Source organism: Triturus cristatus, chromosome 7 (genome assembly GCF_964204655.1).
Source record: "Triturus cristatus chromosome 7, aTriCri1.1, whole genome shotgun sequence".
Taxonomy (NCBI): domain Eukaryota; kingdom Metazoa; phylum Chordata; class Amphibia; order Caudata; family Salamandridae; genus Triturus; species Triturus cristatus.
Window position 1 is genome coordinate 519626744 of NC_140590.1, and position 25912 is coordinate 519652655.

Consider the following 25912-nt stretch of genomic DNA (forward strand, 5'->3'; position numbering starts at 1 on the left):
CCTATCGTGCAGCTACATAACTGTCCTCTCAGACTTCTGACTCTTAAAACTGCTTTTCTGGTCGCCATCACCTCTGCTCGCAGGGTGAGTGAGCTTCACGCTCTTTCTTCCAAACCTCCTTTCCTGACTGTTCATCTGGACAAAGTTGTCCTTGGCACTAGGCCTTCTTTCCTTCCCAAAGTGGTTACCTCTTTCCACATAAGAAAGACCATCACTTTGCCCACTTTCTTCCCGCCCCCTCATCCTTCTAAAGAGGAATAGAGGCTCCACCATCTGGCTCCAGAACGTGCGCTTTCATTCTATGTGAATCGCACCAAACCATTCCGGGTGGATGAGCAGCTCTTTGTTGGCTATGTGGGTGCCAAGAAAGGTTGGGCCGTGCAAAAACAGACCATCTCTAGATGGGTCGTTCTTTGCATCAAAATGTGTTATTCCTTAGCGAAAAAGGAACCTCCGATAGGGCTGCGTGCCCATTCCAACAGGACGACGGCAGTCACTACTGCTTTTGGATGTGGAGTTCACCTTCATGACATCTGCCAGGCAGCTACGTGGGCTTCATTGCACACGTGTACTAAACACTACTGCCTGGACAGCCAAGTCCGGAGAGGCGGCTTCTTTGGCCATTCAGTTCTCCAGGACTATCTGGTGTGAATTTAGTTTGCAGTCCCACCTCCGGGGTTGATATTGCTGTGGTATCTATTCTAAGGTGAGGAATCCATAACTAACAGTCTCTTTCAGATGAACAAGTTACTTACCTTTGGTAACAATATATCTGTTAGAGACATATATTAGTTATGGATTCCTCACCGCCCCACCCATCCTCCCCGTTTTGCGAACTGACTTCTAGGGTAAGGGACTCCCTTTCAGGTCCCTAGTTTTGTGCACCAGTGGTCAGTGGCTTGCATGGCTCTGCGCTTCTGGCGTGGAATGTCATGTAAAGAACTGATGCCAGCGAGCAGGGGCGGCGTCTAAGTAGATACCGCCACGTCATTCCGGTGACCACGACGCCAACGACTAACGCGAAGTCGACCAACACCACCTACCAACGCGCAGGGGTACTGCTGAAGAGAAATTCTCCGGATCCAGTCTGATGCATGGGAGTAATTCTAAGGTGAGGAATCCATAACTAATATGTCTCTTATAGATATATTGTTACAGAAGGTAAGTAACTTGTTCCTTTGAGCCGATGCTTATGCAGAACTCAAATACTCAACATTAAAGAGCCTCGATAATAACCATTATGCAGCTACGTAGGATCAGCGAACTGCAAGTGCTGACCGCAGAGGAAACCTACATGCAGAATTACAAGAATAGGGTGGTTATGAGAACAAATCTCCAGTTCCTGCCCATGGAGAGCTCACCCACACACTTTTATTTTAATAGTGTAATCAGTTGTTCGGATTATTCCAGCATCCAAAAAAACACATGCAGACTCGCATAGATGAATGGAGGGCAGTCATGGACTACCTGTTACCAACAAAACTGATCAGGATAGGGAGCCAATTCTTTGTTTCCTTTGCACCACCAAACACGGGCTCACTATGTGCAAATGAGTGATTGAAAGATGGAAAGTACAGACAATCCAGACGTTGTACCAGAAGGCAGGAGTGGCACTAGAGTAAAAAAAGGGGGAAACACTTATTCAAGTGAATAGAGAAGCACAGGTGAAACAGAAGGTATTCAAACACCTGCTTGTTTGCTTTCACTCACTCTTTTCAACCCAGCCTCCCAAGAAGGATCAATGTACAGCTTGTGAATACAAAAAAGATTCATGCTGCCAAAAGAAATTCATTACCTGTAGGAGTAGGTTTGCAGCTTGAAGAAGTTTTTGGATTCACATGCAGCCTGTGCACCTCAACAGAAGTGATTTTATATTTTTGTGCTAACAAATTGGAGGGGCGTGAACACTAACCAGGAATTCGTAAAAATAAGAAGAAAACGATGGAAAAGGGGGAAAAAGGATCTGAAGATGGCAACTATGTAAAAAGACTTCCGGGGCATGTATCTGCCATACATGGATAGGACATATTACCAAATTGTCCTCTGCAATGCCAAAAGAAAAATATTACAGAAAGAATTCTGTTATTTTTCAAGCTGCAAAACTACTGCTACAAGTAACCAACCAATCTGAAAGAAACGCGTTAGTTAGATTCCTCACCTTAGAATATCCCCAGGCGTCAGGCTAAATCCGTAAAGATTTTTGTAGCAATACCCCTTGCACGTCGGTAGGCGTCGTTTGCGGTTCCGCATCCGTCGTCTGCGTCGTGCGCCAGAATGACGTAGTCGGAGTACTTAGACGCCGCCCTCGCGCGCTGACGTTAGTTCTTCTTTTTTCCGCGCCAGTAAGCGCCAATCCGGGAAGAGCTTACCCCTAGTCATTTTTTTACTAACTTTTTTGACTTCTTTTGGTCTATCTACTCGACACTGGTGCCGGTAGGATGCCTGGTTTCAAGGCCTGTGACGCCTGTCATCGCCTGATGTCGGTGACGGATCACCATTGCCGGTGCCTTTATTGCCTGGGGGCCGACCATGACGCGGAGTCGTGCCTCGATTGCCAGGCCTTGACGTCGAAAGCTAGGCGGGAGCGGTCCTGTAAGCTTCTCGAGCTTCGGCACTCGGCTCCGCGCTGCTCTCGGTCCCAGGCCAGGAGGAGGTCCAAGGACCGATCGCGGAGCCGCAGTTATCGTCATCGCTCGTCGGGGTCTTCGGGTAAGTCGAAGCACTCCAAGAAGTCCAAGAGACGACATCGCTCTTCGGACTCCCCTCGCGCGACTCGGCTGAGGGTCAGGGTGGTCCCACCCCCGCGGCTCCGTCGGAGCCGCAGGAGCCGCGTCCGTCCCCATACCCGCCGGTCCCTGGGTCTGACGCGATTTCGGCGGAGGTCAGTGCCTTCCTCTCGGCCATGAGGGGGCCTGGCTCTGCCGTCGACGCCTGTAGGCGCGCCTTTGGGCCCCGCAGGTTCGACTGGGCAACCTCGCGTGCTGGCGGCTCCGGCACCGTCGTCGGCTCTGGCCCAGACGCCGCAGGTCCCCGAGGGATCCAGGCCTGGATCTCGGTCGGCGCCGGTCGACCTCACGACGCCTCCTCCGCCGGCGCCGACACCGGTTCCACCTCCGGCGCTGTCTCCGGACGACGCCGTTCCCCGGTTTAGCCCCTGTCCGGACCCGACGCCGGCACGGCGCCGTCCGGCGCTGCACCAGACATCGATGGATGACCGTTTCATCTACCGTCCGGCTCCGATCGTTCCTCCTGTTTATCAGGAATCGGATGACGGGGGCGACTGGGAGGGGTCTGAGGACCCTATTGCACTCCAGGGTCAACTTTCACAGGACTGGGCAGACGAACTCGGGGATGCCAGCGGTCTGGATACCTCCCCGGACGCTGGTTTCATCTCTCCTCCGACTGTGGCCTCGGAGGAGGGTGCAGCCTTTTCAGTGGTGCTGCGCAAGGCGGCCGAAGCCCTAGGGCTGGAGTTGCCTGCTGTGGCCGTGAGGGCTAACGTCCTTACAGAGGTCCTTCAACCGACAGCAAGCTCCACTGATCCTATGCTGCAGTTTAATGAGGCCCTCATAGACGTTCTACAGGGCTCTTGGTCCAAGCCCTCCAGAGTTCCTCCTGTGGACCAGAACGTTGCCCGGCGCCACCGCCCTGCTCCGGGCGACCCCAGTTTCCTCTCCCAACAACCCACCCCCGAGAGTCTGGTTATCCAGGCCTCAACCTCCCAATCCACCTTCCCGTCCGCTCCTCCGGATCGGGAATCCAAGAGGTTGGAACAGTTTGTCAAGAAACTGTTCTCGTCCCTGAGTTTGGGGCTGCGGTCTTTAAATACCGCTTGCCTTTTGGACCGTTATGAACACTCTGTGGGATACGGTGGAGGACGTGCTGCCCTTGTGCCCGGTGGAGGCCCGGGCACGACTCGCTCAAGCACTTGCTGACGGTCGAGATGCAGCACGGCACGCCATACGGTGTGGACTTGACACCACGGACTCGCTGGGTCGGGCGATTTCCACCACGGTGGCACTTCGGCGTCACGCCTGGCTGAGGTCCACGTCATTTTCGGGGGATGTCCAGAGTTCCCTCATGGACATGCCCTTTGATGGCACTCGCCTTTTTGGTGAGAAGGCGGACAGTGCGCTGGCTCGGTTAACGGACTCCCGGGCCACGGCCAATTCCTTGGGTCTTTCGGCCCTGCGGCCGCAAACTTCCGCCTTTCGTCCCGTTCGTGGCCAAGGAAGGAGCACCTCCTCACGTCTGCCCAGCCACCGGCTGCAGAACCAACCTGCACGCGTTCGCGGACGTGGATTCCGCCGAGGCGGTACTGGAGGTCAACGTGCCGGTCAGCCTACATCCACCCCGGCAGCATCCGCCTCCAAGCCCTCCTAGTCCGAGCTTTCAGGCCCATTCAACGCCAGTGGGCGGCAGAGTTCGCCATCACCTGCTCCACTGGCGCTCCATCACGTCGGACAGGTGGGTGCTGCAAATCGTCCAAAGGGGCTACTCCCTCCCCTTCGAGACGACCCCTCCAGCCATGCCACCGCTGAACCACCGTATGTCTGGGGATCATTTGCATCTTCTATGAGAGGAAGTTTCGGCCCTCTTGGCCAAAGAGGCCGTCGAGCGCGTTCCTGGTCCAGAAGTAGGTCGTGGTTGTTATTCCCACTACTTTCTGGTTCCGCAGAAGGGCAAAGGGGGCCTACGCCCGATCTTGGACCTCAGGAGCGTGAACTCCTTCCTCCGGAAGGACCGGTTCAAGATGCTCACTTTAGCTCAGGTTCTGGCTTCCCTAGACCCTGGAGACTGGATGGTAGCGTTGGACTTGCAGGACGCTTATTTCCACATCCCCGGCCCACCGGCGTTACCTGCGGTTCACGGTGGGTCAGGAGCACTTTCAGTTCACCGTGCTCCCCTTCGGCCTCACCAGTGCCCCTCGGGTGTTCACGAAAGTGATGGCGGTGGTCGCAGCTCATCTGCGCAGATCAGGGGTTCCAGTCTTCCCCTATCTCGACGACTGGCTGTTGAAGGCGGGCTCGCCCCAGCAAGTCGTCTCCCACCTCCAGACTACGGCCGACCTCCTGCACTCGCTGGGGTTCTCCATCAATGTGCCGAAGTCGCACCTGAGTCCCTCCCAGAAGCTCCTTTTCGTTGGGGCGGTTCTCGATTCGGCACAGTTCCGGGTCTATCCGCCGGAACAGCGGGTCCGGGACATTCAGGCCCTGATTTCCATCTTCCGGCCTCTGTCCTGGTTTTCGGTCAGGTTGGTGCTGCGGCTTCTGAGGCTGATGGCCTCCTGCATCCTGTTGGTACCTCACGCCAGGTGGCGGATGCGGGCTCTGCAGTGGGACTTGAAGTTTCAGTGGGCCCAGCATTGAGGCAACCTGTCCGACCAGGTCTTGATCTCGGAGGGCACTGCGAACCAGCTGCAGTGGTGGCTCACGAATCGCGATTGGGTCAGCGGCAGATCCCTCTCCCTACCCCAACCGGAGCATGTCGTAGTGACGGATGCGTCCCTCCTGGGATGGGGGGGGCCATATGGGAGAGGCGGAGATCAGAAGACTCTGGTCTCCGGCGGAGACTCTGCTCCATATCAACTTATTGAAGCTGAGGGCGATCCGACTTGCACTGAAAGCCTTCCTTCCTTCTGTCCGGGGGAGTGTCGTGCAGGTGTTCACGGACAACACCACCGCCATGTGGTATTGCAACAAACAGGGCGGGGTGGGGTCGTGGACACTTTGTCAGGAGGCTCTGCGCCTCTGGACATGGCTGGAACATCAGGGCATCACCTTGGTGGTTCAACATCTGGCGGGCTCTCTGAACGCCAGAGCAGACGAACTCAGCTGCCGGTGCATGATAGATCACGAATGGCGTCTGAACTCGGACGTGGCGCAAGGTCTCTTTCTGCAGTGCGGAGAGCCTTGGTTAGATCTATTCGCCACCGAAGAGAACACGCAATGTCAGCAGTTCTGCGCGTTGGAATTTCCAAGGCGGCACTCGCTCGGAGACGCTTTTCGTCGCGAGTGGAGTTGCGGTCTGTTCTACGCCTTTCCGCCTATATCACTTCTGCCCAGAGTGCTGAAGAAGATCAGGCGCGACCGGGCCCAAGTCATCTTGGTGGCTCCGGATTGGGCACGAAGGTACTGGTATCCCGAGCTACTCAGTATGTCCATCGATCCCCCGATACGACTGCCTCTTCAGGAGGTCCTTCTGTCGCAGCAGCAGGGGACGGTCCTCCACCCGAACCTGTCCAGCCTCCACCTCCATGCGTGGAGATTGAGCGGCGACAGTTGATGCCATTTGACTTGCCTCCTGAAGTCTGTGATGTCATTCTGGCAGCCAGGCGTCCCTCCACTAAAACAGTATACGCCTGCCGGTGGAACAAATTTGTGGCATGGTGCACAGCAAAGGCTGTGGATCCCCTTTCTGCCCCCCTTTCTGAGGTTCTCCTCTTTCTTCTTTCTTTAGCCCAGCAGGGCTCTGCTCTGGGCACCTTGAAGGGTTATCTTGCTGCAATCTCTGCTTTCTTAAGGCTTCCTGATCAGCTTTCTCTTTTCATGTCCCCTGTTGTTTCACGTTTTCTCAAGGGCATTACTCATATGTTCCCTCCTGTTCCATTTGTAATGCCTCAGTGGGACTTGAACCTTGTTCTCACTTTTCTGATGTGCGCTCCCTTTGAGCCCCTTCACAACTGTCCCATTTGTCTACTGACTCTGAAAACTGCCTTCCTGGTGGCTATCACCTCCGCTAGGTGGGTGAGTGAGCTCCAGGCTCTGTCAGCTAAGCCTCCCTTCATTTCGGTTTATCCGGATAAGTTTGTCCTCCGGACACGTCCTTCTTTTCTTCCTAAAGTCGTGACTCCCTTTCACATCGGGCAATCGGTCACGCTGCCCACCTTCTTCCCGCATCCTTCAAAAGATGAAGAGAGGCTCCACCGTCTGGACCCAAAACGTGCGCTGTCCTTTTATTTGGACCGCACAAAAAAGTTCCGGGTGGACGACCAACTTTTTGTTGGATATGTAGGTGCTAAGAAGGGAAAAGCTGTGCACAAACGGACCATCTCGCGATGGGTTGTGTTGTGTATTAAACTCTGCTATTCCTTGGCGAAAAAGGTCCCTCCTGTTGGGCTGAGAGCCCATTCCACCCGGGCCACAGCGGCGACAACTGCCCTGGGACGGGGAGTCACCTTGCAGGACATCTGTCAGGCGGCGACGTGGGCTTCTCTGCACACGTTCGCCAAGTACTATTGCCTGGACAGCCAAGTCTGGAGAGATGGCCGCTTTGGCCGTTCTGGTCTCCAGGACTTTCTGGTGTGAACTTGGTTCGCAGACCCTCCTCCGGGGTTGGTATTGCTGGGGTATCTATTCTAAGGTGAGGAATCTAACTAACGTGTTTCTTTCAGATTAACAAGTTACTTACCTTCGGTAACGATGTATCTGTAAGAAACATTAGTTAGTTAGATTCCTCACTGACCCACCCAGCCTCCCCGTTCTGCGAACCGACATCTAGGGTTAAGGTTCTCCCTTTCAGGGCCCTAGATTTTTTGGCACCAGTGTCGCTCTCTTGCATGGCTCAGCGTCCCTGGCGCGAAAAGCTATGTATAAGAACTGACGTCAGCGCGCGAGGGCGGCGTCTAAGTACTCCGACGTCATTACGGCGCACGATGCCGACGACGGATGCGGAGCCGCAGACGACGCCTACCGACGCGCAAGGGGTATTTCTACAAAAATCTTTCCGGATCCAGCCTGACGCCTGGGGATATTCTAAGGTGAGGAATCTAACTAACTAATGTTTCTTACAGATACATCGTTACCGAAGGTAAGTAACTTGTTCTTTAATTTTTCATTGTGTTGTCTACGTATTACTTGTAACTGAATCAATCGGTTGCCCCTCAAAACTCTCAGTGGAAAGATCTATTCTGCCTTAGATGGGCAGCCAGAGCCAGAGCCAGGTTTTGTAGTGAGTCCTATGACTCAACTTATTTTATTTAAGTTTTTTAAAAGTTTGATTTTTTTTAAATCACATATTGCTTAAGTGTGTGTTAAGCAATGTTCTGTGATCCACTTAACCTTCTGATTAGAGGTTATCAATGAAGATATACATAGAGGAGGGCTAAGGTTACAAATAAGTAACTTTGCATTTCACATTACACAATGTAACTCTACTGGGAGATGAATAGAGGTCTTGGTGTGGATGCTATTTACAATCTGATTTTCCTTTCTTAATGGCCCCAAAATTTATTTTTGTTTTTTACCATTGTGGAGTAAGCAATTGACCCAACTTATTAGGTACTTTGTAACTAATTGTTGTTTTCTCTCCATCTAACCTCGGGTGGATCAGATTGACGGTTCCACTTTGCGCACCCTCTGTCTGCAACACGGGCCGCTCATTACATTCCACTTGAACCTCACACAGGGCAATGCCGTTGTCCGTTACAGTTCCAAGGAGGAAGCTGCCAAGGCACAGAAATCTCTTCACATGTAAGTATCTATAGACCTATGCTAATTAGTAAAATATTTTTCATTCTTTCACCTACCATCTCTGTGTGATTAATAATTTGAATTGTATGATGAGAACAGTACTCTGCATTGATTTCTATCCAAATATGCTAATGTCTGATCATAAAATGTTGGTAAAACCGAATAGTGCACTTTTAACTACGGAAAGACCCTTCTCTTGATTTAGATAAGAGATGTTTTAAAGCCCAGCTCAGTGAGGAGACAGTTTATTGGTTCTGCTGCATTACTCTACTGAGCTATATTATTTGCTTTAAAGTAGTTAAAAGCACCTTTGATTTACAAAAATGAATATTTCTAATGGGTATTTCCCAAATATTCCTCATTTGAACTCCTCCCGAGGCATTTAACTAGACCCAGAAACTTTTTCAGCAACATCAGGTCACCGATGCCTGGTGGTGCCACACACAGTATTGATGCTGAAGTTATGAACACTCTAGAAATGACATGTAGGGTGCCACATGCACCAGTAATGTCAATTTCTTTCTAGCGACGCTTCTCATACGCGGGGTCCTGACTGATTCCTCTTCTGAGAATTGTTTTTACATTGGTCTTATTTTTTCCCTATAATTTTGTATTATGTCACTTTCAGATTCTTCCATGTTCAGGAGGTATGAGCAGTGGCAGAAGCAAATGTTGGTCACTGACTAGCACAACCTCTGTTTCGGTGTATGGTTCAAAAGCATGGTTCTGCTGCCTTTAAGATATATAACAATTTGCCCTTCATAGATAGCCGGAGGTGGGAGCCAAAGCTGACCTTAGCAATTCTCTAGTCCCAAGCGCCATCAAATTTGCTGTTGAAGAGGAAATATGATGAGTTACTACCCTTCCTGTTCTGCTAGGAAGCATAAGCAGCTCAGGAGGTCCAGGGACTGGGATAGAGACTCCGGTTCTTCATAAGGAAGCCCCTGTTTGGGTGACTTCTCAGGTAAACATGGATGCTTTTAAAAAATCAACTATTGAGATCTTCCAAACTCCATCAAGTGCTCTGGTTCTGGACACCAAGGAGAAGTCCATTAGGACTGGTATTGAGCAGCCTGTGTCCTCAGCCTCAGCTTTGGCTGCTGTTACTTTGGGAGCTTTGACACCACTATCCGTCAGAGGTGGTGAAATCTGTGCTAACTGTGTTGACTGACTTTCTCCAGTCAGGCAGTAATCATGTGGTTCAGAATTTTTTAAATACATGAAATCACAAGAAAGCAACCTTCCAACGTATGAAGGACCATTTTGGAGTCGGATTCAGATGCTCTTAACTTTGAAGACATTGGGTAATATAGAGGGGATGGCATTGATTATGATTTATCCAATCCTCTGCAAACTGATTGCAGATTTGTGTATCAATTTCATACTGCTAGCAGGATACTTCTCCAGTATTGGGGTTTTTCATAGATTCACATGCTTGAATCATTCCCCGTCGTCGAAGTGAGAGTCCCAAGGTACATAAAAAAGCAATATATATATACCTATGTTCGAGGCATATGAGCGCAGATTACACACTGTGCATAGATCGCCATCTGGTGTTGGGCCCGGACGTTGCAGTTGTTTTTCTCTTGGAAAGTCTTTGGAAGTCACGAGGTATGTGACTCCTCCTTTGGATCGTATTGCGCATGGGCTTCGGCTCCATCCTCAGATTGTTTTTTTCCGCCATCGGGCTTGGATGTGAACTTTGTGCTCCAGTTCCGAACCGTTTTCCAATCACAATTCTTCTCATCGGCGCGCAATCCTCCCCTTCCGCGGTATTGTTCTTTATCGCGATCTCCCCACTCGACGCGACTCATCAAGAAACTTCGATTCCAGGCGTCGACGCAGGCCTTCGGGCCTACCTCAGCTCCGGTCCTGGCTCATGGAAAGGACTCCATTTAAGAAGTGTCCTCGATGTGGGTCCAAATTTCCCCACACCGATCTCCATGAGGTGTGCAACCTCTGCCTCTCTCCAGAACACGAGGCTCGAGACTGTCCGGCGTGCAAATCCTTCCGGTCCAAAAAGACTATTCGAGACTGAAGAGCCAGGAGAACCATGGCACACGCGTCGACTGCAATCCCTGACGACATCTTCGGAGAAGGCGTTGATGTTCCTGAAGAACAGCACACCAAAGAGGCCCTCGTCAGTGCCTCCGAAGCCGACTAATCAGATGTCGAGGACATCACTCCGGCACAGAGGGGCGTGAGTACTACTATCGATTACTACTATCGATCCCCACCCTCGACAGCATCGAAAAAGGCTTCGGTCACGCCTTCGCCCTCGGGCCTAGGCACGACCAAAGACACTGCTTCCCATACCTCGCTTTCGGGCCCGGTTAAGAAGTCCATCAAGCCTTCTGGCAGCTCGGGCTCGAGCCAGCCTGCCGTCGGTGCCGAAAAACACTCCGCACCGAAAAAGAAAATGGCTTCCTCCGCGCCGACTTCCACACCGAAACACTCGGCGCCGAAGACACCCACTAGCTCCTCGGTATCTACGCCATCTTCAGAACCAAGCAGGAAAGCCAAACCCATCGACACCCATACCTCGAAGCCGAAAGCCATCTTGGAACCGAGGAAACAACCGGACATGTCTAAACCACACAGTTCAAAACAAAAAACTGATGATTCCAAGACTAAAAAACTACCGGCTCCGACCCCTTCGGCGCCAACGGATCGACCGCTCACAGAGGAACTGTTTCGGCCCGATCCACTCCAAAAACTCTTACTAAAGACCCTAAAACTGGTCATTTGATGATCAGCATCAAAAAGAGGCCGCTGGACAAGCCTGCCCCGGCCCCACCTCCAAAGAAAAGAGACTGTGGTACCTCCCCTCTGAGACTACCCTCACCCCCTCCTCCTCCTCCTCCATCTCCTCCGCCTCCCCTACCTCATCATTCCCCCACACCCTCTCCAGATGAGGAGGAGGATGATGATGACTATGAAGACATAGGGGAGGGACCACATAACCAACCCACAGGGGACCCCACTCCTACAGGCTCCCCAGACCCATGGGACGATTACAACATCCCAGACATCCCTAACGTCCCGCAGGACGAAATTTACCCTTCAAGACCGTCCCCCCAGAAGACACTATGGGGTTTAACCAGCTGCTACATAGGGTTGCACACTACCACGGAGTTGATCTCCATACAGACCCCGTGGAGGAGGACATCCTCCTAGACACTTTTGATACCACCCACAGGGCTACGTCCATTCTGCCCATGCTTAAAGGTGTTATCAAACACGCACCAGAGGTCTTTAAAGACCCGGTCAGAGCCAGGGTCATCAACCCTTGTATCGAAAAGAAATATAAAGCCGCCCCTATAGATCCCACGTACATCAGAGGGCCCACACCACTCGACTCCCTCGTAGTCTCCACTGCAAGGAAACATGCAAACTCCCAGGCGAGGCACCACCACCTGATAAAGAGTCCAAACTCCTAGATGCCTCTGGCAAGCATACAGCATCCCAGGCAGCCAACATATGGCGCATTGCGAGCACACAAGCGCTTTCTGATGGATACATCTGCCAGTGGATTCCTCACCTTGTGAATATCCCCTGCGCCAGCAACATTCGGAAACTTTTGTAGCAGTCCACGCCGATGAGGTCGAAGATGATGTCACAGAGACACGGCTCTGCTCGCGACTCCGCTGACGTCACCGGCTCCATAAGAAGACCGTCGGCGTGATGTCCGTTCCCTTTTTTCCGCGCCGTCGACTCCAACGGATTTCGGGAATCTCTATCTGTAGCTATACTGTTACTTTGTTTTTCTACTGCTTCTCTTTGTCTTCTTCTGTAGAAATGTCGACGAAGAAGTCATGATTTAAACCCTGTCGTGAATGTGGGAAGCATATGTCAATTACGGATCCACATGACGACTGCGTATGGTGCCTGTCATCGGACCATGATGTCGAGGGATGTTCTTGCTGCCGCAAGATGAGTTCCAAGGCTCTCAAGGAGAGGGAAGCAAAGCTTTTCATCGCGAGGATGAAGAAAGAGAAAAGAGGCCAGAGAAAATCGAGGACTAGATAGAGGTCGAAGTCGACTTCGGGGTATGCTTCCAAATCCAGGAAGCACAAGGAGGCATTCCTCTCGGCGTCACTCGGATAAGGGTGCGGCTCCGAGATCGACGTCGCCCTCCCGACACCGTAAGGACTTTGCGTCTCCCTCACCCGTTCCGGATTCACCTGTTGGCCCGTCTTCACCTGTGGCTTCACCGGAACATTCTCCAGCTCCGGCTCCATCTCTGACACCGGTTCCATCTCTGGCTCCTGCTCCGTCCCTGGCTCCAATTGAGGAGCTTCCAGTTCCGGGTGATCCTTCGGCCCCGCAGATTCCACTTTCGGCGCCGGTTGGCCCGAGTCCAGTGATGCCTGAACAGTATCCTGCATTCCCAGGACCAGGTCAGGACCCCATGCATCATCTTAATGCGATGTATGGAGTCTTCTCCAGAGCCATGTACCCCTCTGGTGCACCTTCGGGTCCTATGGGTCCTATGGCTTTTAGTTTGGGAGTTCCTCAAGCCTATCCTCAGGCTCCCTTCATGCCATTTTTTCCGGTGACGCCGTCTTGGCATCTACCGGCACCGAGGACTTCAACGCCGCTCCCTTCTTCACCGGCGCCGACTCGACCTCGCTCGACGCCGGCTGCTCCTGTGTATCCACGTTCGACGCCGGCACCAGCGCCATCTGATTCGGTCACGCGCCGCCGACGCCGGTTGTGAGAATTAGATCTAGGAGGGAGGCTCAGAGGATACTGGATGAGCGAAGTTACCTTATGGATGAGGTAGAACAAGGGGAACTCATCGAGTCGTACGATGTTTTTGAGGAGTTGAAGGAGGCTAGTGGCCTGGACTTGTCACCCAAATGGGAGATTACTCCTCCTTCTGATGTCCCTTCGAAGGATGTGGCGCCATACCATGCCGTTATAAGAAAAGCGGCTGAACTTTTAGATCTGCAGCTACCGTCTGCTGAGTTCAAGCCGAACATTTTGACGGAAGTTCTGCACTCTCCTTCTGCTGTTTCTGAACCTCTGCTTCCTTTTAACGATGTCATCTTAGAGCCAGTGATGGACGTGTGGCGTAAGCCCTTTTCTGCTCCGGCAGTTTCCAAAGTCATCGCCAGGAGGTATCGGGCAGCTCCGGGAGACGCGGAATTTTTAACATCTCACCCGTCTCCTGAGAGTCTGGTTGTTCAGGCTGCATGTTCGAGGAAATCGTCTGGTTCATTTCCCCAGGTCCCGAGTGATAGGGAAGCAAAAAAGCTGGATAAATCAGCCAAGAAGGTTTTTTCTTCGGCCAACATGGCTCTTAAATCAACGAATGCTACCTGTCTCTTGGGACGTTATGTACATGCTCTCATGGACTCAGCTAAACAACTAGCCCCGAAACTGTCAGAGGAGGATAGGGTTGGTTTTAATGAGATCCTTTTGGATGCCCAGGCGGCGGCATGTCAGGTGATCCAGAGTGGTTTGGACACTGCTGACTCTGTGGCAAGAGTCATGGGATCATCTGTTGCCACTATGAGGGGTGCGTGTCTGAAATCATCAGAATTTTCCCCTGATGTCCAGACAACTCTCTTGGACTTGCCTTTTGATGGCTCTGGTCTTTTTGGCAAAAAAGCGGATGTTGCTCTGGAAAGATTTAAGGAAAGTAAGGCCACGGCTAAATCTTTGGGACTTCAAACTCAGCCAAAAGATTATTTCAAGAGGTACAGGGGCTTCGGAAGGTATACCTTTCGTTCATACGGACAGCAACAGCAGCAGCAGAGCACTCTGTATAAGGGGTACAGAGGCAGAATCAGGGGTCGCACTCGTGGCCGACAGCTCTCCTCCTCTTCCTCTTCCTCAGCCCCTCCCACCACCGTAAAGCAGCCCCAGATCCACCATTCTGGATCATGTTGGTCCTGTGGGGGGCCGGCTTACCCATTTTCTACAAGATTGGGAATCGGTTACTACAGACCTTTGGGTTCTAGATCTTGTAGAAAATGGGTACGCCCTTCCCTTTCGGGAATTCCCTCCAAATTACCCTCCTTGTCAAGGGGCTTGTTCAGAGAACCACCGTCTCCTCCTACAGGAGGAAGTCCTGAAGTTACTAGAGAAAGGTGCGATAGAGGTGGTTCCAGAGCAGGAGTGGGGTCAGGGATGCTACTCTCGGTTTTTCCTGATTCCGAAAAAGGACGGCAGATTGCGTCCGATATTGGACCTCAGGATCTTGAATCTTTATCTGAAGCAAGAGAAGTTCAAGATGCTCACCCTTGCGCAGGTTCTTCAAGCGTTGTATCAGGAGGACTGGATGGTGTCGATCGACCTGCAGGATGCGTATTTTCACATCCCCATCCTGAAGTATCTCCGGTTTACGGTAAGGTCGCTGCATTATCAGTTTGCGGTCCTTCCGTTTGGTCTTACTACTGCACCTCGAGTCTTCACGAAGGTGATGGCAGTGGTGGCAGCCCATCTCAGAAGGTCGGGGATTTCAGTTTTCCCCTATCTGGACGACTGGCTGATCAAAGCGGAGTCTCCAGAGAAGGTGCTTCATCATCTGCAGGATACAAGTCAGCTGTTGTACCAATTGGGTTTCTCGATAAACGTGCCCAAATCTCACCTGGTGCCCTCTCAGCGCAACCTGTTCATAGGTGCGGTACTGGACACTACTGTGTGTCGGGCATTCCCACCTCCTCAGAGGATTCTCGACATACAGGAATTGATTCCTTTATTTTACAATGGAGCGGTCGTTCCAGTCCTGAAGGTCCTTCGTCTGCTCGGTCTGTTTGCTTCCTGCATTCTGTTGGTCAACCATGCACGCTGGCACATGAGGGCGCTCCAGTGGTGCCTCCGCAGGCAATGGTATCAGCACAAAGGAGATCTCAGGGAGTCTGTGAGGATCTCCAGAGAAGCTGCGGCGGATCTGTCTTGGTGGAGCGTGGAGGGCAATCTGTCTCAAGGAAAGCCCTTCCATCTACCTCCATCGGTGGCCACAGTAATAACGGATGCATCCACTTAAGGGTGGGTTGCTCATCTGGGGGATCTGGAGATCTAGGGTCTTTGGTCTCCAGAGGAAAGGTTGCTTCACATAAACCTTCTGGAATTGCGGGCGATACGTTTGGCGCTCAAGGCCTTCCTCCCTTCCCTTCGCAGTCAGTCGGTTCAAGTCCTGACAGACAACACTACCACGATGTGGTATGTCAACAAGCAGGGAGAGGAGTGGGGTCGCATTGTCTCTGCAGAGAGGCTCTGCGTCTCTGGTCCTGGGCTCCGGATCATCAAATTTGTCTGTTGGCAAATCATCTGGCCGGGGTTCTAAATGTACGTGCAGACAGTCTGTCGGCAGTTCTCCGCCGACCACGAGTGGAGGCTTCATCCGGAGGTGGTTCGTCACGTCTTTCGGATGTGGGGAACTCCTCGGGTGGACCTGTTTGCCACTCGTGAGAACGCTCACTGCCCGTCCTTCTGCAGTCTCCAGTTTCCGTTGCAGGGAGCTTTGGGGGACGCGTTTCAGTTGAGGTGGGATTCACATCTCCTTTACGCGTTTCCTCCCATACCCTTGATTCCTCGGGTTCTGAGGAAGATTCGCCAAGACCGGGCCCAAGTCTTATTGATCGCCCCGGATTGGCCAAGAAGGGTGTGGTATACAGATCTTCTCCACCTCTCCTCGTGCCCTCCGCTCTGTCTCCCTCTGAGGGCAGACCTCCTCTCGCAGTCGGAGGAGCAGGTTCTACACCCCCACCTCCAGAGCTTACACTTTCATTCCTGGAGATTGAACGGGGCAACCTGAATTCTTTCTCTCTCCCGCCAGATGTGGTAGATGTAATTTTGTCTGCCAGACGTCATTCCACTAAATCTATCTATTCCTATAGGTGGTCTAAATTTGTTCTCTGGTGTGGAGAGAAATCAATTGATCCTTTGAGGGCTCGTTTATCTGACATTCTGCAGTTTGCCCCTTCTCTTGCTCAGCAAGGCTTTGCTGTGGCCACTGTTAAGGGATACTTATCGGCTTTGTCGGCTTTCCTTTGCTTGCCGGATCAGCCGTCTTTGTTCAAATCACCTATTGTTTTACGATTTCTAAAGGACCTTACAAACAAGTTTCCTCCTACTCCTTTTATTGTGCCTCAATGGGACTTAAAACTTGTCTTAACTTATCTTATGGGTTCTCCCTTCGAGCCCTTGCACAAGTGTCCCTTGAGATTGTTGTCTTTCAAGACTGTTTTTCTCATTGCGATCACCTCGGCAAGGAGGGTAAGTGAGCTTCAAGCTCTGAGTTCAAAACCCCCGTTCTTGACCATCCATGCTGAAAGAATGGTACTCAGGACCAGGGCTGCTTTTCTGCCAAAGGTGGTAACTCCTTTCCATCTGGGGCAGTCCATTACCCTTCCTACCTTCTATCCCCCCCCCCCCACACCCTTCCAAGGAGGAGGAGAGACTTCACCGCTTGGACCCTAAGAGGGCGGTGAGCTTCTACCTTGACAGGACAAAAGACTTTCGAGTTGATGACCAGCTCTTCGTGGGCTTTGTTGGCTGCAGGAAAGGCAGAGCGGTGCACAAGCGCACCCTTTCCAGATGGCTTGTCTTGTGCATCAAGATATGCTACTCTTTGGCTGGTAAGGAACCTCCAGAGGGTTTGAGGGCTCATTCCACTAGAGATAAGTCTTCCACTTCTGGTTTGTCTAGAGGTGTTCCTGGGAGGACATTTGTAGGGCGGCAACTTGGGCCTCCCTTCACACTTTCGCAAAGCATTACTGCTTAGACACCGAGGTGAGGAGGGACGGACACTTTGCTCGTTCCGTCCTTCAGGACTTTCTGGTATAGAAGGGCGGACACCCTCCTCCGGGAGTGGGACTGCTGTGGGAATCTTTTCACAAGGTGAGGAATCCACTGGCAGATGTATCCATCAGAAGAACAAGTTACTTACCTTCGGTAACGCTTTTTCCGGTGGATACAGTATCTGCCTGTGGATTCCTCACTGACCCACCCGCCTCCCTGTTGTCCACCCTTGTATACCTTCAGTATATGATGGTGTTTCAAGATGTATTTGTTACTGTCAAGGGCATTGTGTTATTTCTTTTGCCTTTCTATTTATTCCCCACACTGTGTGTGTTGCTTGAATACTATGTACTGTGTATATATTGCTGTCAGTCCGTCCGTGTGCCTCGAAGGCACGGAAAAAAGGGCGGAACTGACGTCATCACGCCGACTAGGTCTTCTTATGGAGCCGGTGACGTCAGCGGAGTCGCGAGCGGAGCCGTGTCTCTGTGACTTCGTCTTCGACCTCATCGGCGTGAACTCCTACAAAAGTTTCCGAATGTTGCTGGCGCAGGGGATATTCACAAGGTGGGGAATCTACAGGCAGATACTGTATCCACCAGAAAAAGCGTTACCGAAGGTAAGTAACTTGTTCTTTAGCACGATACGACAGGGCACACTATGATGAGCTAGAAGCAATCATGCAGCATCTCCCTGACAAGTACAAAAATTAGAGCCAACGAGCGAATACAGGAAGGAAAAACCATCACCAACACCTCCATACGCTGCGCCCTCGATGTTGCCGATACCGCCTCTAGGGCAATTAACACCAGCGTCCTCCTTCGTAGGCATGCCTGTCTGCGAATTTCCGTTTTTAAACCGGAGGTACAGGCTTCCATCCTTAACCACCCCTTTGACCAAGAACATCTCTTTGGCCCAGACGTAGCCCTTGAAAAAATGAAGAAAGACACCGATTGGGCAAAATCTATGGGAGCCTTACAGTCACACCCTCCTAGGCGCTCCTTTCGCCGTTCTTCCTTTCGAAGCACATCTAGAGGCTAATCCGGCGCTTCTACGTCCTATAAAGCCCCTACACAATCCACCTTCACTAGGGGCTACCAGAGAGGTGGCTACAGGTGTAACAATAATAAAGGCAGAGGCAAAACTAATACCTCCCGCTCTGCCTCCACTCCTACCCAAGGACTTCCTCTTGCATCTTCATAGTACCTCATGCAAGACTCCAAATGCGTCCTCTCCAAGAATGCTTAGCGCGCCAATGGAACCAGGCCCAGGGTCAACTGACAGATCTGGTGTTGGTAGACGGTCGTGCCCATCGCTCTCTGCAGTGGTGGACCACCAAAAACCTTTCCAAAGGGCGACCGTTCCTGGACCCTGTTCCTCAGATAGTACTAAAAGTGGACGCATCGCTCTCCGGCTAGGGAGCTCACCTACTACATCACACCATGCAGGGGGACACCTCAGCAAAAGTTGCTCCACATCAACCATCTGGAGCTACTAGCAATATTCTTAGCACTAAAGGCTTTTCAACCACACAAATCAGGCAAGGCCGTCCTAGTCCGCACAGACAACATGACAGCCATGTACTATATACAAAAACAAGGCGGCACACACTCTCTGCAGCTCTCTCAACTAGCACAGAGCATATGGAGATGGGCCATACCGCAAAAAATCTTCCTCCTACCCCAACATGTCCCAGGAGTCCAGAAGACCATAGTGGATCTGCTGAGCAGACAAACACAACAAATCCACGAGTGGGAACTCCATCCACAAGTTCTTCACCCGTACTTTCAAATGTGGGGGCATCCACAGATAGACCTCTTTGCCACCCACGAAAACGCCAAATGCCCAAGCTTCGCCACCAGATAGCCACACCCACTATCCAAAGGCAATGCGATATGGATGAACTGGTCAGGCAGATTTGCGTACGCTTTTCCGCCTCTCCCACTCATTCCCTTAGTGGTGCGCAAACTACAACAACACTCCTTCACTCTTCTCCTAGTAGCTCCAACGTGGGCCAGACAACCCGTGGTACACCACACTGCTGAAACTATCTGTAGTACCGATCCAAAAATAACACCTCTCTCCAAGCCTCTTAACCCAGAACCATGGAGAGATCAGGCACCCGGACCCAGCTCAGCTCAACCTTGCGATTTGGCTCCTGAAATCCTGGAATTCGGTTATCTAAATCTTCCTCCTGACTGTATGAATGTCATTAGAGAGGCTAGGCGACCAACCACTAGAGCTTGCAACGCAGCCAAGTGGAAACGTTTTGTGGTCTATTACCACAACAATAACTTTGATCCCCTAGATGTGTCCATTCAACACATCGTAGGCTATTTACTACACCTTCAAAGATGCAATCTATCCTACACGTCTATTAGACTGCACCTTGCAGCCATAGCAGCTTACCTGCAAAACAGGCAACATCTATCACTCTTTCGAGTACCTGCCATAAAAGCCATCATGGAAGGCCTCAAAAGAATAATTCCCCCCAGAGTGCCACCCTCACCTGTGTGGAACCTAAACATCGTTCTCACTAGACTAATGGGCCCACCCTTTGAACCTCTACACAAATGTGAACTTCAATTCCTAACATGGAAAACTGCTTTCTTGTAGCCATCACTTCCCTTAGAAGGGTCAGTGAAATACAAGCACTCACCATTCAAGAACCTTTTCTGCAAATGCACCGTAACAAGGTTGTTCTCCGTACTAACCCAGAATTCCTCCCTAAAGTCATCTCTCCTTTTCACCTAAACCAATCTGTGGAACTACCTGTATTCTTCTCGCAACCACAAACCGTTGCAGAAAGAGCTCTCCACACATTAGATGTCAAAAAAGCCTTACTCTACTACATCAAGAGAACACAACCCTTTCGTAAGACCAAACAACTGTTCGTTTCCTTCTCACCACCACATAAAGGCAACCCCATCTCCAAATCTGGCATAGCTAGGTGGATTGTCAAATGCATTCAGATTTGCTACCACAAAGCAAAACGAACGCTATCTGTTCCCCCTAAAGCCCACTCTACACGTAAGATAGGAGCTTCCATTGCATTCTTAGGGAACGTCCCCTTAGATGATATCTGCAAAGCAGCTACATGGTCAACACCGCGCACTTTCACTAAACACTATTGTGTAGATGTGCAGGCTAAGCAACAAGCTAGTGTGGGCCAGGCTGTACTCAAAACATTGTTTTAAACCACTGCAACAGATACTGGTGGTTGCCGCTTGGGATGGGTACTGCTATACAATCTATGCACAGTGTGTAATCTGCAGCTCATATGCCTCGAACGGCAAATGCTACTTACCAGTATGCATCTGTTCTCGGCATGTAGAGCTGCAGATGTACACACGCCCACCCGCCTCCCCGGCTACCTTTATCTGTTCCAGGTTATCTTATTTAGATACAGCACACATGGGCATCTTCACTGTTATTACTACGCTCCATCATTTCCCTGCTGGCGACAAACAATCTGAGGATGGAGCCGAACCTCATGCGCAATACGATCCAAAGGAGGAGTCACATACCTCGTGACTTCCAAAGACTTTCCAAGAGAAAAACAACTGCAACATCCGGCCCCAACACCAGATGGCGATCTATGCACAGTGTGTAGATCTGCAGCTCTACATGCCAAGAACAGATGCATACTGGTAAGTAGCATTTGCCATCCATAGTATAACAATAGCATAGCAAAACAATTCCATAGGAAGTATTGTAACATAAGTCAATAGGAAAAAATGTGTCACTTTATTAGCTCGCCCAAGTCATTAGATATAGTCCAAACTCCAGCCAATCAGGCGTCAGCACCCACTAGAACCTTCTCCCCAGAGGCTCAGAACCCTCAGAGTTTCTACCGCACGTCGTGTGAAGGGAGTCTCCCTGAGCTCTGCTCAGTACTTCAACTTTTCTCTTCAAGAATCCAGCGTACATCTATAGTATGTCTACTACAAAGAGATCACTCTTCAGACACTGAGTCTTGTGGAAAATTGCGACTTCACTCCGAAGACCCACACAAGAAGTGTATTTACTGCGTACACCCTGACCATCAGGTGAGAGACTGTAAAATATGCAGGACTTTTCCTCATAAGACCTTAAGGGACAGAGAAGGACAACGACTACTGTGGCTACAGAAGCTCAAAATGAAGGATGACCCTTTATCTGATGTGGAGAGTGATTCCTCTCTCAAGACTGTTGCCTCAAAGAAAAGGGCTAGTGTGGCGGAGATGTCATCTCCTAAGGCTAAGGTGCGGAAGAAACACCACTCTTCTAAGCTTGAAGACCAGCCTTCCTCTTCTAAAGGGATTCCAGCTCCCTCTAAGGGTCAATCTCCACCTTCTATGCCTCCGAGATCTAAGTCTCAGGCATCCAAATCCGTGTCGGAGAGACTTTTACCTCCGAAAACTGGTGCCTCGTCAACGAGCTTGGCGATTCCGCCGTCTACGAAGTCCTCCGTTGTCACAACTACGACGACTGCTACCTTCTCTTCACCTAAACCTGTAATGGTGATGTCGGCGTCTTCCCCGTCGATGCTGGTCTCAGTGACGGTGAGGTCTAAATGGTCTTCTACCTCTTCGTAGACTACGAAAAAGAAGAAACTTTCGTCGACGGGCGCCTTTTCGTCGATGGGATCCTCCAAACATCTATTGGCTCCATCGACGCTTACCTTGCTGACGCCGGCCTCGTCGACGCCTGTCCTATCGACGGTTGCTTCGTGAACGGTTGCTTTGTCGACGGTTGCTTCACTGACGAGGGCGAAGTCTTTACAAATGGAGGAGCAAGCATGTCTTTCGTCGACGGCTGCAACTTCGTCAGCGGAATCTCTGGTATCACCTCCAGGTTTGATGCTTCTAGTGCCTTTGAAGCCTTCAGCAGCTCTTTTGCCACCTAGAGAACCAAAAAAAGTCTCTTTGCTTCAGCGTAGACAGTCTTCAATGGACCTTTTATTACCAATACAAGCTTCTCCTAATCTTCCAGTGCAACTATTTGATTATGGGGCTGATGAGGAAGATTCAGATGAGGATGATGTGTTCCAAACTGCTCGTAGTCCTTCAGAGCTCCTCATTAAATGCCAGGACATAGATGATGAACAAGACTGACTATTATTCAGTGCCAAATATCCAATCACAGTCTGAAAATCCGGCTGCACAGATGCCTTTGTTACTCGTTTCAAATTTACAACATATGCTGGATGACTACTACCGCCGTTTTCCACTTTCTGAACCAGCCTCTTCGATCCCTCAGACGCCTATTCCTCCACCTTCATCACTTAGTGGGCCGTCCCCAGCTGCTTCTCCGGGGCCATCGACTGCTCAAAACATAGAGGAAACTCATACGACTGAGGACAGAGAAGAAGGTGAATTAGATTATAGATCCCTTCTTACTGAGTGGGACAATTACCAGATCCAGACTCCGTCACCTACCACTCCTACTCCTGTTGATTCTCCACCTGTGGATATAGGCGGATTTAATGTCCTCCTGGACAGAGCAGCCAAAAGATTTAATCTCCCTATGGTTTCAAAGGACGTTGATTTTGTTTTTATATGATTTCAAGAGTCAACCACAGAAACTTGTTCGGGCGATACCTATAGTTGATTTCATCTGGCAGGAGGGTTTGAAGGTCATGAAGACCCCTGTCTCCATCCCTGCAGTCCTGCCGCGTTTGGATAAAAAGTACAAGGCACCAGACAATTCACCAGCCTGTTTAATTGGTGAAACAAAGCCGGATTTGGTTATTTCACAGGCGGCTCAACATCGTGCCAGGAATCCTTCCTCTCCTTTGTCAGCTCCTCCTGATCGAGAGGGCAGATGCCTTGATGCCATTGGGGAAACATTTTTCCACCATGGCGGCAACTACTGTCCGGGCGGCTAATTCACTTGCCTTTCTAGGCCGGTATGATAGGCAAATGTGGTCGGAAATTTCTCCTTTTATCGATCTATTGCCTGAAGACACTAAAACCGAAGCTTTAAAGATTCTCCAGGAGGTTGAGAAGATCTCTGCCGAGATCATTGACTGCGCAGTGGATATCTCTTCAACAGGTTTTTGCCAGCTGGCCGGAGCAGCGGTCCTCCGAAGATGGGGCTGGTTAAGGGCTACTTCCTTTCGCCAAGAAGTGCAAACAAAAATTATCAATATGCCTTTCGACGGCGAGTCACTTTTCGGACAGCACACAGATGATGCCCTCCAAGCAATTAAAGATACTCACACCGCACGTGCTCTTGGCACTTAACAATTTAAGAAGCAGCCTTTTCGTGGTGCGAGGGGTCATGGTTCCTCCTATTCCTTTCGAGGAGGTTACAATCAGAACAGACCGTACCAGTCTTATCAGGGAAAACAACGTTACTCTTCCTCACAGCAACAGCAGACGAGCCGTCATTCACCAGCTGCCTCTTATAAGCAGTACAGAGTAAAATCTTCCTACAGAGGCAGAGATTCCTCAAAAAAGCAGTGACAGCCGCCACCTGCCGACCACTCTACTCAACAACCCAGCCAAAGTTGGAGGACGAATCTCCGGTTTCTTCTCAAACTGGTCTGCCATCACAACAGATCGATGGGTTTTGGACATAGTCTCCAGAGGACACACCCTAGAATTTGTGAAAATGTCCCCCAAATTCTCCTCCTGCCCATCTGAAAGAACTTATGCCAAATCAGTCATGTTACAAAAAGGAGCAATCAAAGTGGTTCCAAACTTACAAATCAATCAATCATCTGTAAAGCGCACTACATACCTGCGAGTGTCTCAAGGCGCGGGGGTGGTCGCTACTGATCGAACAGCCAGGTCTTGAGTGTCCTCTTGAAGGTCAGCTGGTCTTGGGTCTGTCGTAGGCTCAGTGGGAGGGTGTTCCATGTCTTGGCAGCGAGGTAGGAGAAGGATCTCCCGCCGGTGGTTGTTCTTCGGATGCGCGGGACGGTGGCGAGTGAGAGGTCGGCGGGGCGTAGCTGGCGGTTGGGGATGTAGAAGGAGAGCCGTCTGTTGAGGTAGGCTGGGCCGGTCTTGTGGAGTGCTTTGTGTGCGTGGATGAGGAACTTGAAGGATATCCTCTTGTTGACGGGGAGCCAGTGCAGGTTTCTCAAGTGGGGGGTGATGTGGCCATGTCGTCGTACGTCGAGGATCAGTCATGCCGAGGCGTTTTGGATGCGTTGTAGTCATTTGATGAGTTTGGTCGGGGCTCCCGCGTAGAGGGCGTTACCGTAGTCGAATCTGCTGCTGACGAGGGCCTGGGTGACTGTCTTTCTTGTATCTGTCGGGATCCATCTGTAGATCTTGCGGAGCATGCGGAGGGTGTTGAAGCAGGAGGAGGAAACGGCGTTGACTTGCTTGGTCATTGATAGTGTTGAGTCGAGGATGATTCCCAGGTTGCGTGCGTGGTCGGTGGGTGTCTGGGCTGCCCCTAGTGCCGTCGGCCACCAGGAGTCGTCCCAGGCTGAAGGGTTGGAGCCGAGGATGAGGACCTTCGTCTTGTCCGAGTTCAGCTTCAGATGGCTGATCTTCATCCAGTCGGCGACGGCCTTCATTCCTTCGTGGAGGTTGGCTTTGGCGGTGATGGGGTCCTTTGTGAGGGAGATGATCAGTTGAGTGTCGTCGGCGTAGGAGATTATGTTGAGGTCGTGCTGCCGGGCGACATGTGCGAGCGGGGCCATGTAAACGTTGAACAGTGTTGGGCTGAGGGAGGATCCCTGGGGTACGCCGCAGATGATCTCGGAGGCTTTGGAATGGAATGGGGGAGGCGGACGCTCTGGGTTCTGCCGGAGAGGAAGGAGGTGGTCCATTCCAGAGCCTTGTCTCCGATCCCTGCGGCGTGGAAACGTGCGTGTAGTGTGCAGTGGCAGACGGTGTCGAAGGCAGCAGAGATGTCTAGGAGAATGTGTGCTGTGGTCTCACCGTTGTCCAGCAGGGTCCTGATGTCGGTGGTGGCGATGAGGGCAGTCTCGGAGCTGTGGTTGCTGCGGAACCCTGACTGGGAAGGGTCCAGGATTCTGTTTTCTTCGAGGTATCGGGTTAGCTGTCTGTTGATGATTTTCTCGATGACCTTGGCCGGGAAGGGGACAAGAGAGATGGACCGGAAGTTCTTGAGGTCTCTTGGGTCTGCCTTAGGGTTTTTGAGTAGGGCGTTTATCTCGCCGTGTTTCCTGTTCTCTAGGAAGGTCGCGGTCTCGAGGGAGAGATTGATGACGTTGCGCAGGTGTGGTGCGATGGAGCTGCTTGCTTTGTTGAAGACGTGGTGCAGGAATGGGTCTGACGGAGAGCCGGAGTGGATTGTGCTCATGGTCTTGATGGTGTCATCGATGCTCACGCTGGCCCAGGCTAGCAGGGGGTCGTGGTCGATGGTGTGCGGAGGGTCTGTTGTGTTTCCTGTCTGTTGGGGCTGTCTGGGTGTTGAAGCTGTCGTGGATGTCTGCTATCTTGCGGTGGAAGAAGGTTGCGAGGGAGTCGCACAGGACTTGCGACGGCTGATGTCATCGGTGTTGGAGCTGGGGTTGAAGAGTTCCTTCACGATTTTGAAGAGCTCCTTGCTATTGTGTGTGTTGTTGTTGAGGTGGTCTTTGAAGGAGGTCCTCTTGGCCGCCCTGATGAGGTGGTGGTGGTTGCGGATGGCGTCGTTGTGTGCTGCGTGGCTGTCCGGAGTTTGTTCACTGTGCCATTCCTTCTCTAGTTTCCGGCAGGCTTGCTTGGAGGCAAGGAGTTCTG

The 25912-nt window shown here is 51.3% G+C and overlaps 1 protein-coding gene across 9 annotated transcripts in view; it reads left to right on the plus strand.

Moving 5' to 3' along the window:
• The window catches only part of TNRC6C (trinucleotide repeat containing adaptor 6C), an 854353-nt gene that overhangs the window by 821768 nt on the left and 6673 nt on the right, over window positions 1–25912 (plus strand). For all 9 annotated transcript variants that reach the window (XM_085616884.1, XM_085616886.1, XM_085616885.1 and 6 more), the window contains one exon: window positions 8332–8471. In XM_085616884.1, the coding sequence (XP_085473010.1) occupies window positions 8332–8471 (140 nt within the window). The remainder of the gene's footprint in view (window positions 1–8331; window positions 8472–25912) is intronic.